Raw genomic sequence first — 11283 nt, 5'->3', positions numbered from 1 at the left:
CCACACCTTTAATCCAGATAAAAGGTGTGGCCCAGATTAAAGGTGTGTTCCTTAAACTCGGAGATTTAATCTTCTGGGATCCATAGCCACTATGGCTCAAGCTCTCCATACCAAGATCCAGATAAGGATCTCCAAGCCTCCAGATAAGGGTCACTGGTGAGCCTTCCAATTCTGGATTGTAGTTCGTTCCATATATAGTCAAGTTGACAACCAGGAATAGCCACTACAGATACCAAAAACTTTTCTCAAGGATAAAAAAGCCTCTGGTGAAATCACCATGCCTGACCTAAAGCTTTACTACAGAGCAATTGTGATAAAATCGGCATGGTACTGGTATAGCAACAGACAAGTAGACCAATGGAATAGAATTGAAGACCCAGAAATGAACCCACACACCTATGGTCACTTGATCTTTAACAAGCAATCAAAAAACATCCAGTGGAAAATGGACAGCATTCTCAACAAATGGTGCTGACTCAACTGGCGGTTATCATATAGAAGAATGTGAATTGATCCATTCCTATCTCCTTGTACTAAGGTCAAATCTAAGTGGATTAAGGAACTCCACATAAAACCAGAGACACTGAACCTCATAGAGGAGAAAGTAGGGAAAACCCTCGAAGATATGGGTACAGGGGGAAAATTCCTGAATAGGACTGCAGTGGCTTGTGCTGTAAAATCAAGAATCAACAAGTGGGACCTCATAAAATTACAAAGCTTCTGCAAGGCAAAAGACACCATCCATAAGACAAAGAGGCCACCAAGAGATGTAGAAAGTATCTTTACCTATCCTAAATCAGATAGGGGATTAATATCCAATATATATAAAGAACTCAAGAAGGTGGACTCCAGAAAATCAAATAAACCCATTAAAAAATGGGGCTCAGAGCTAAACAAAGAATTCTCACCTGAGGAATACCAAATGGCTGAGAAGCACCTGAAAAAATGTTCAACATCCTTAATCGTCAGGGAAATGCAAATCAAAACAAACCTGAGATTCCACCTCACACCAGTCAGAATGGCTAAGATAAAAAAAATATCAGGTGACAGCAGCTGATGGTGAGGATGTGAAGAAAGAAGAACACTCCACCATTGTTGGTTAGATTGTAAGCTTGTACAACCACTCTGGAAATCAGTCTCAGAAAATTAATCATAGTACTACCGGAGGATCCTGCAATACCTCTCCTGGGCATATAACAGAAGCTGTTCCAACCAGTAAGAAGGACACATGCTCCACTATGTTCATAGCAGCCTTATTTATAATAGCCAGAAGCTGGAAAGAACCCAGATGCCCCTCAACAGAGGAATGGATACAGAAAATGTGGTACATTTACACAATGGAGTACTACTCAGCAATTTAAAAGAATGAATTTATGAAATTCCTAGGCAAATGGTTGGACCTGGAGGGCATCATCCTGAGTGAGGTAACCCAATCACAAAGGAACTCACACAATATGTACTCACTGATAAGTGGATATTATCCCAGAACTTAGGATACCCATGATATAAGATACAATTTGCTAAACACATGAAACTCAAGAAGAACGAAGACCAAATGTGGACACTGTGCCCCTTCTTAGAATTGGGAACAAAACACCCATGGAAGGAGTTACAGAGACAAAGTTTGGAGCTGTGATGAAAGGATTGAAGATCTAGAGACTGCCATATCTCTGAATCCTTCCCATAATCAACTTCCAAACGCTGACACCATTGCATACACTATTAAGATTTTGCTGAAAGGACCCAGATAGAGCTGTCTCTTGTGAGACTATGCCAGGGCCTAGCAAACACAAAAGTGGATGTTCGCAGTCAGCTATTGGATGGACCATAGGACCCCCAATGGAGGAGCTAGAGAAAGTACCCAAGGAGCTAAAGGGATCTGCAACCCTATAGGAGGAACAACAATATGAACTAACCAGTACTCCCCGGTGCTCACGTCTCTACCTGCAAATGAATCAGAAAATGGCCTAGTCAGCCATCAGTGGAAAGAGAGGCCCATTAGTCGTGCAAACATTATATGCCTCAGGACAGGGGAACCTCAGGGCCAAGAAGGGAGTGGGTTGGTGGCGGAGTGGGTGGGGGAGTGTGTAGCGGACTTTTGGGATAGCATTGGAAATGTAAATGAAATAAGTACCCAATTAAAAAAAAACAGAAAAAAAAGCAAAAAAAGAAAATACCTAATAAAAAATAAAGGGAAGAACCACCACCACACAACAGATATTTGGTTTTTTTAAGATTTATTTATTTATTATATATAAGTCCACTGTAGCTGTCTTTAGACACTTTCTTCTTGCTCCAGTCCTGCTCGCTCTAGCCTAACCATTAATTATTTATTATATACATATAATAGTGCACAGTAGCTGTCTTCAGACACCCCAGAAGAGGGCATTAGACCTCATTACAGATGGTTGTGAGCTACCATGTGGTTGCTGGGATTTGAACTCAGGACCTTCAGAAGAGCAGTCAGTTCTCCTAACTACTGAGACATGTAACTCACAGATCCATCTGCCTCTGCCTCCCCAGTTAAGGATTAAAGGGATACATCATTTTGCTGGCATAAACTTGTTTTTTAAACAAAATAATCTATTTAATTATCATCCGTTATAGAATTTCTAAAAGAATTTTCATATGCCCCTGTGATCCTACTGCCTCAGCTTTCTGAGTAGCTGAGATTACAGGCTTTTGCCAACAGGACTTGTTCTTCCTTGGTCTAATGTTGGTATCATGTCCTTGACTCAAGTCATTATTTTGGTTTATTTTTATTTCAAGACATGGTCTTAATCTGTAGTCCAGGCTGATCTTGAATTCTGGATTCTCCTGCCTCTACCTCCTATGTGCTGGGATTGTAGGCATGTGTCACTATGCTTGGCTTGCTACAGCTTAACTTGGATGTTTGGGAGGTCAATCTGTGCCTTTTTCTGTTTTGTAGTTTTATATAATATGGTGTCTTTCAGCCTTGGAGTGGCTCCATTTCATAAGTGCAGGTTACTTCGTTTGTGTTCAAACACTATGATTGAAAAATTGGTCTTATCTGTGAGTAAACGTATCTTCAGTGATACATGAAATGCTGTCACCCATGAGCTGAGCAAATTGAATCAGGAATATATGCGTTGTTGGGCCTTGTGCAGAGATGATTTTAAATATTTATGTGCACGTTTTTTTGTATTATTGTTTTCTTTATTACATTTGTGCATAAAAACTACTCTGAAACTGGAGTAAAGTCTGCAGCATTAAACTGAAGTCTGCCTCATTCTTTAAGGCCTTCAAATTCCAGGTCTTGCAGATTGATCGGTATAGATCAACATATATATGGAGACTAGTGGCCATAGTCTACCCAAAGAAGTAAGCTCTAGGTTCAGTGAGAGACCCTGTTTCAAAAAAGCTTAGGTGGAAAAAAAATGTAGACCTCTGAAGTCCACATAGGCATTGAAACATGCACACTGCCCAAACTCAAACCCTTCCTCGAGCACAGAAAACTTTATTAAATGATGCTAAGCAGCCGGGTGTGGTGGTACACGCCTTTAATAATCCCAGCACTAAGGAGGCAGAGCCAGACAGATTTCTGAGTTCAAGGCCAGCCTGGTGTACAGAGTGAGGTCCAGGACAGCCAGAGCTATACAGAGAAACCCTGTCTCAAAGAACCAAAAAAAAAAAAAAAAAAAAGATGCTAAGCATTGTAGTGAATAGCTTTGTTCCCATGATGGTGAGGCAGAAAAATCATAAGTTTAAGACTAGCTTGAGGCCAGATAGCCTTCTCAATTCTCCATTTAAAAAATACTAAGGATTTTTAGAACACATATTTACTAAACACATAGGGCTACATGCCAAAGGAAGCGCTAGCCTGCTTAGGAAAGAGTCTCCATCATAGCACAGATGCCTTCTCTGAACCAAGGTTCCTGGCATGAGCATCATGTGTTGTGTAACTACTGAGACATCTTTCAGGACCCCTTTAGTGCACGAGTTTTACTTTTGCTCACATTATACTTGGGGAGGGGGTGCTTAGGAGTTTCTCATGTTTTATGGAAATCATCATTCACCTACAGTGCTGGGACTACTACTATATAGTTTTAATTTCATTTTGTGGATACCTGCACTTTACATAGCATACCCACTGTTGAAGGCTCATGGAGGTGAAAGGTCAACTTTGGGAGTAAGTGCTCCCTGCTTCCATCATGTAGGTCTCATGCATGGATCAAAGTCAGACTGGTAAGCTTGGCTACAGTTATGCTTTGCATGGTGAGCAATCTTGGCTACACATATTTTAAAATGAACAAAACAATGAGGAAAAAATACCAAAAGGTGTGGTATTATTATTATTTATTACTACATGATTATTCAGACACAAAGAAACACAATGGCTAGGTTCAGGAATCATGAACAAAATAGAGTTCCCCACTGGACATTTATAATGCAATCCTTCAGGGGAGGACAGAGACTTGTCTATCTCCTAGAGATCTTTATATGTAGGTGGCCAACAGAGCTTGGGAGCCCTAATGAATAGCATCCTACAGTGAAGGTGCCTGCAAGCTGAGCATGGTGGCATTTATCAGTGACTTCAGCATCATGGAGAAGAAAAAAGCATGAGTTCAAGTCCAGCATGGGCTAATATGACACTGTTAAGTAGAAAGAAAGACTGGAAGAATATCCTTTAGAGAGAGAACACACCGTTCCCATCTATTCCTGGACAAATCCACATTTTGAAATGCACAACTGTATGATTCCATTAGTCATTTCTCCTCACACGTCCACTCTAAAGATGTCACAGTCAGCCACTCTGTCTCTAATACATTGATCAATGTCAGAAGACATGTGTTCAGGAACACCTTGATCGTAGACTTGTCCTTAGACTTTCATTTCTCAGTTACCAAACGAATCCTCCTCCTATTTACTGGCAACAATGGCAAAGTCTGGTCTCCAGACCATATGTACAGCGCTGTGAACATATAAGGCATAACTGAGAGGCAAAACAGATAGAGTGGGGCTGCCTAACAGTGCAAAGTATGTTCATGAGCTCAGAAGAAAGCTGGACAATTCTCTCTGGTCTAAGAACAAAACCGGTTTCATAGCACTCCAGAGGAGCAGGATAAAGCTCCATGATCAGCTGGCTTAGGTTGGCTGTGTGATGCAGAAGGTTCGTTAGGACAGGCATGGAGATGTCATTGTCACAGAAGTTGACCTCGATGAGCTGAGAGCACTTATTCAGGGCAGGGATAAAAGCGCTGACCTGAGAGTCTGTCATCCTACAATGTTCTAATTCCAAGGTCTTCAGAGTGTTTGCAACATTTTCTAGGAAAATTCCGAGAGGCACAAGACTCAGATCATGCAAAATGACACCTGCCAAATGCAGATGTTTGAGATGATGGAGACTCTGACACTGGGCAAAGGACTCCATGTCTGACTGTGAGTACTTGCAGAGAGCAATTGACAGGAACTCCAGCGGAGTCTTCAGACACCTAAGGAGAGACTAGAGGGTTAGTTTGGTATAGAGTGACAAGGCTAACCTAGAGTAGGAGAGACCACATGTCCTGAATCAGTGTCACCACAGGATGGCAGCGAGCATCCAGTGCAACCTGTTAGGGTCACCCAACTCAAGTCCCACCATTCTAGGCTGTGACCAGTCACCATCATGATAAGACTTGATCATTATTGTTACATCTGCCATGGCCCCTAGTCTATATGGGAAACAGAAAATGTTTGCTGTGGAATCAGAAAGAACTCTTACTCCTTCCTTACACGAGCAATTCATTCATGTGGCCAGTGAGAAAGTAGAGGCCAGCCAGGTCGAGATGCTGGAGACTGTTGAGTTTGGAGAACTGAGAAATGAACTTGGTGACACTCTTCTCCTTTATGTCTGTTGATGTACATAGAAAAGTGAAGAGTTTCTCGTGGACTAGTGTTAGATGGAGTTTACGAAGATTCTTGATCTGACCAAGGCAAGGTGCAAAGCTTGCCAGTGTGGACAGAGTCCAGTCTATATGCAATTCCAACTCCTCAATGCAATATGGTTGGAAAATCTGCAAGATCTTCCTGACAGTGTGCAAAGGCAATTCCCTAATTTGCATCTTCACACAGCACAGGTTCAGGGAACCTCTTCTCTCCTGTGCCCACTGCAAGAAGTAAGTTTGATGTTCCTCTAGATCAAACTGAAGGCAAAGGTCAGTGACCACCTTTAAACGTCGCCTCAGTGCATAACTATGAGGGCGTGTTGCTTTCTGCTTTTGACACACTGTCTCTGCTGAGCCGTCTCCATCCTCTGGTCCAGCTGAAACATCCCAGAAGTGATGGTGCACATTTCTCAGGTCCAGCACTTGAAGCTTCCTCTTTCTGTGGGTAAAATAGATAGAAATGTAGGAAGATACAAAAGACCAAAAACATTAGCCAGCTTTTTCTAGGCATCTTTCTTGTCAGCTGTTCACTGTTCTGCTCTGTCTCCTACAGATTTAAGTTTCCAGTGCTGGGTCTCCACATAGCAACTCAAGCCTCTGGGCAAGGGCTCTCTGCCTTAACTGCATCTGCAGATCTGCCCTGCTTCCTCCATTTATTACTCTGAACTTCCACTGATCCTGTTTCTATTACTCGGTAGAGACACAGGGCCATGTATCTACATGGGCTCTAAGCTGTACTTCATACTTAATGGACATTTGTTGACAGGATTCAACAACTGTCCAGGACACTGCAGCTCTTCAAGATTATACCAACATAAACCTCTGATCTACTTTGACTCCAATTTCCATGAGCCCAGATGTCCTTCTCCTTACACTTAAATATAAGCCATTTAGCATTACATAGTTCTTGTTTACCTTGGGTGAAAATTTCCTGTCAGCTGCATGTCTACACCATCCAGCACAGCTTGCAATATTGTCATGTCAGGGACGTTCATCAGTGCCCCCACAGGGAGGCAAGGTAAAGGCCAGGCTCCCACCATTTCCTTCAGTATCTTCGTGTGTCTGCCAGTGAAGGCTGCCTTGAAGAGTGGTGGGAACAACTCCCTGGGCAGTTCCTGCAGAGCATTGATGGCCAAGGCTTCATTCTTCGCCAGGCTCTGTACTGCCAAGCTCAGGAGTGTGGGTGGAGCCTGGAAGCTCATCCTGATGAATCTGTACAATGAATAGACCTGTTGAAGCATCCAGAAATACAATTTTCAAGATCGTCTTAGGAATCTTTACATTCCTGCATCAAAGGAACCACCAAAGTGCCAGAATCCCTGCTTTGGCCACATTGTGGAACTCAATGTGTCCTGTTTTAAGATCTGGTGGTTACAAAGCCAAACTCTTATCACTCTCTACATATCGGGTCTCTTATAAGAATCTACATGACTGCACAAATTAACCATTGACACATGAGGTAACTACCACTGGTCCTTGCTCCTCTGAATCTCATTCCTCTTTGGAAAGGGCAAGCAGTCTGATCAGCATCTTTTTGTGGCAAAACATGCATTGTTCACCTTTCTGCCTTTGAAGTGCCTCAAAGAAATGCATTGCCATTGGGTGGTGGTAACACATAACTTTGTTTTCAACACTCAAGAGGCAGAGGCAAAGAGGTCTGTTAGTTTGAGGCCAGCTTAGTCTGCAGAGCTAGTTCTAGGACAGCTAATGCTACAAAAAGGAACCATGTATGGAAAACTAAAAACAAAGCAGGGATGGAAGGAAGGAAGGAAGGAAGGAAGGAAGGAAGGAAGAAAGAAAGAAAGAAAGAAAGAAAGAAAGAAAGAAAGAAAGAAAGAAAGAAAGAAAGAAAGAAAGAAAGAAAGAAAGAAAGAAAGAAAGAAAGAAAGAAAAAGTGCCCAAGGGTCTGGTAGGTAACTCAGCCAGACCCTGTCTGAAATGTAAAGCCAAACCAAGACTGATATCTTTCCTCAAAGCAACTCTAAAACCATGACTGAATGAGAGGACCCAGAAAGACTGAGCCTGAGGTGGCCATGCCAGTGCTTGGAGGCTACAAGGAAGGGCATTTCCCATATTATATTGAGGTACAGGAAAAGAAAGGCTTTAGGAAAAACATGTAGATTTGTATACTTTTTAAAATACGGTATTGCATAGAGTGGAGGTTAGAGTGAAATTGAGCACACTTCCAAACCTTTGTAGTCTAAGGTTGCCCCGCCTCACCATGTTCCTAACTGTCACTGGGAGGGTTAGACTATAAGTACCCAAAGAGCTGAAAGGGTTTTCCGCTTTATAGGAGGAACAACAATATAAACTTAATAGTACCCCCAGAAATCCTTGGGACTAAGCCACCAACCAAAGAAAACACATGGAGAGACTCGTGTCTATAGCTGCAATTGTAGCAAAGGATGGCCTAGTTGGTCATCAATGGGAGGAGAGACCCTTGGTCTTGTGAAGGTTCCATGCCCCAGTACAGGAGAATGCCAGGGCCAGGAATCATGAGTGCATGGGTTGGGGAACAGGGGGAGTGGTGAAGAGATAGGGAATTTTCAGAGAGGAAACTAGGAAAGGGGATAAAATTTGAAATGTAAATAAAGAAAATATCTAATATAAAAAGGAATATTCAGTTTTAGCTACAACACCTGGCTAGTGCACTTTGCTTTAAAATACTGCATAGATAACAGGTGTGGTGGTAGGAGCCTCTAATATCAGCACTTCAGAGGAGGAGTAAGGAGGATTCTGGGGATACCTAAGCTACATATTATACTTTCATGCCTGTCCTGGGGAGTAGATTTCAAACAATATATGATAGGAAATGTCTTGATAGAGGTGGTTTGGTAGTGGGGTTTTTGGTGGTTTGAATATGGTTGGGTTTGTCTCCTGGGGTTAAAGATATGTACCACCACTCCTGGGCCTAAGCTTTTCATGATCACTGTTTTTCAAGATATAGATCAAAAGATTGTGTCTTCCAGGCTCAAGATCTGGATGACAAGCGTGCCCTCCATTTCTAGATTATACGTCTTTCCAGATTTAAACTCTAAATTACTCCTTGTTCAACTACAAATACAAATGGTAAGATTAGCTGAGTGGGATCTTGCCCTGAGATCACCACTTCCTTAAGCTCTTTATCTCCTTCAGCACAGGATTAAGTTCCATTTCATGTCCTGGTGTCCCTTTATTATTGCTTGTACATAAATATATATATATATATATATATATATATATATATATATATATATTTACATACATATATATTTCCTTTCTAAGCTTTCTATATTTGATTTAAAAAATGTTCTTCATGATAGAAAGCTAGAAGACAAAGTCTATGCTAGCCTTTGCTGATATTTCCTTTGTCAATGCAATTAATCTGATTCTCTTCACTTTAGTCTTAGCCTCAGGCAGTCTCTTCAGACAAAGGCAAAAGACAGCCACATCCTTCACAAAAAACACCACATACTATAATTCTTCTCCACTGAAACCTCTTATGCCAAGTCTGCACAGTTCAAATCCCTCTCAACAACCAACTCGTCCGTATTCCTACTAGGATAGCCTATTAAGCTCCACTGAAAATATTCCGTGATTTTCCAAATCCAAAGGCCTAAATTCCACACTCTTCCAAGCAAAAGCATGGTCAGACATAACACAACAATACCCTGTTAGCAACTTTGGATCTTTAGTTTATGCTGCTGTGAATAGAAACCATGAACAAGGCAACCCTTATCAAAACAACATTTAATTGGGTCTGGCTTACAACTTCAGAGGTTCCATCCATCGTCATCAAAATGGGAGCATGTCAGTGTCCAGGCAGGCATGGTTCAGGAGGAGCTGGAAGTTCTACATCTTCATTTGAAGAACACTTGCAGAAGACTGGCTCCCATGTGGTTAGGAAGAGGGACAAAGGCACATCTCCTAATAGTGCTACTCCCTGGGTCAAGCAAATTTAAATGCCCCCAGGGTTTGATCCCATTAGACCAGTACTCTAATTCTGAGCCACTTTTATAGGTCATCTATTTGATTTTTTTTTAATTTAATGCATAGTCAAGGAATATTTATGCAGCCATGTCCAGCCTGGAACTGGGATTGTCTGTGCTCAGGGCTATAATTTGGTTTTTTCCAGACAGGGTTTCTCTGTATAGCCCTGGCTGTCCTGGAACTCACTTTGTAGACCAGGTTGGCCTTGAACTCAGAAATCTGCCTGTCTCTGCCCCCCCCCACCAAGTGCTGGGATTAAAGGCGTGCACCAACACTACCGGCTATGACTATAATTCTTGTTCCCAAGTGATGCTGGTGTGTCCTACCTGGATCCCCTCTACAAGTTTTTTGGTTTGGTTTGTTTTGTTTTTTTAATTCCAGTATTACACAATATCATGTCAAACAACCAAGGCTATAATAACACATTACTAAAACTCCAGTTCACAGAGTAGCTGAGACAGGTGGGTTGAAATACAAAACTATTAGTAGTTCACATATCTATGTGTAAGCTACAGTTAGGAGCAAAGTTCAATTCAACCAACTGCAAAGCCTTAATCGATGAAACATAGTTGAAGCAATTCCAAAGGATTTAAACTATAAGCAGATCCTATCTTGAATTGCCTATCTTGAATGAGCCTAGGAGGCTGTCCAGAGCCAGAAGAATCTGAAGATCAAGGCTAGCCTTTCGATTTGGGACACTGTCCCAAAAATACTCAAATGAACCTATTAACATGAAAGTTCCAGTGCAATGTAGGTTTCTCAATAACACCAAACCTAATGTAATCATCACCACCACCACCATCATCATCATTGGAGGGAGAGCAACCAGAATTTGCCCTATTTTATTTTAAGCCCAGCATCTTGAAATGTCCAGACTGTGAGAGGCCTCCTGGTGGAGGAGAGTGATCAGTGACTTACCTGATCAGAAATCCGCATCTATTCTCAGCAGGGTCAGGAAGAAACTGTGCACTCCTGGACTCTGAGTGCCTTAACCCTTTTATACTGCTTTTCTCTCGCACCCACCTTACGTAGCTCCACCCCCTACCCACCCCCAGCACAAGATTCAATCTACTGGATCTTTATGATTGAATTTTTTTTATTCAATCATAGTTATTTGTGTGAACTCAAAAATAAAGTAAAATAGAAAGTGAAGAATGGGGGCTGGAGAGATGGCTCAGTGATTAAGAGCACTGACTGCTCTTCTGGAGGTCCTGAGTTCAAATCCCAGCAACCACATGGTGGTTCACAACCACCTATTATGAGATCTGATGCCTTCTTTGGGTGTGTCTGGAGACAGCTACAGTGTACTTACACATAATAATAAGTAAATGAATCTTTAAAGGAGGAAAGAAAGTGAAGAGCCCACTGATTGAATTGTTCATTGTGTGTTTACATACTCAAATGTGTGAGGGTTTTCGTTTTTTGTGCT

At 41.8% G+C, this 11283-nt stretch overlaps 1 protein-coding gene across 1 annotated transcript; it reads right to left on the bottom strand.

The window, feature by feature from the left end:
- Positions 1-4300: 4300 nt before the first annotated feature.
- Gm13040 (predicted gene 13040) lies at positions 4301-10818 on the bottom strand. The gene is made up of 4 exons (NM_001113736.1): positions 10773-10818; positions 6801-7114; positions 5734-6324; positions 4301-5453 (listed from the first exon to the last, which is right to left on the bottom strand). Exons 1-4 carry the CDS (start codon positions 10788-10790, stop codon positions 4886-4888), a joined length of 1491 nt encoding a protein of 496 aa, NP_001107208.1. The 5' UTR covers positions 10791-10818; the 3' UTR covers positions 4301-4885.
- Between the last annotated feature and the right edge of the window lie 465 nt (positions 10819-11283).

The sequence above is a fragment of the Mus musculus genome, chromosome 4, assembly GCF_000001635.26.
Source record: "Mus musculus strain C57BL/6J chromosome 4, GRCm38.p6 C57BL/6J".
NCBI classification, from domain to species: domain Eukaryota; kingdom Metazoa; phylum Chordata; class Mammalia; order Rodentia; family Muridae; genus Mus; species Mus musculus.
Note: the sequence above shows the minus strand (reverse complement) of the source record. Positions and strands in the feature narration are given on the sequence as shown.

Excerpts from the sequence above, each read along its gene's own strand:
- Gm13040 (NM_001113736.1), bottom strand. Across the intron at positions 6,325-6,800 it reads ACAGGAAATTTTCACCCAAG|AAAGAGGAAGCTTCAAGTGC; the intron begins GTAAACAAGAAC and ends TTTTACCCACAG. Across the intron at positions 5,454-5,733 it reads CACATGAATGAATTGCTCGT|GTGTCTGAAGACTCCGCTGG; the intron begins GTAAGGAAGGAG and ends GTCTCTCCTTAG.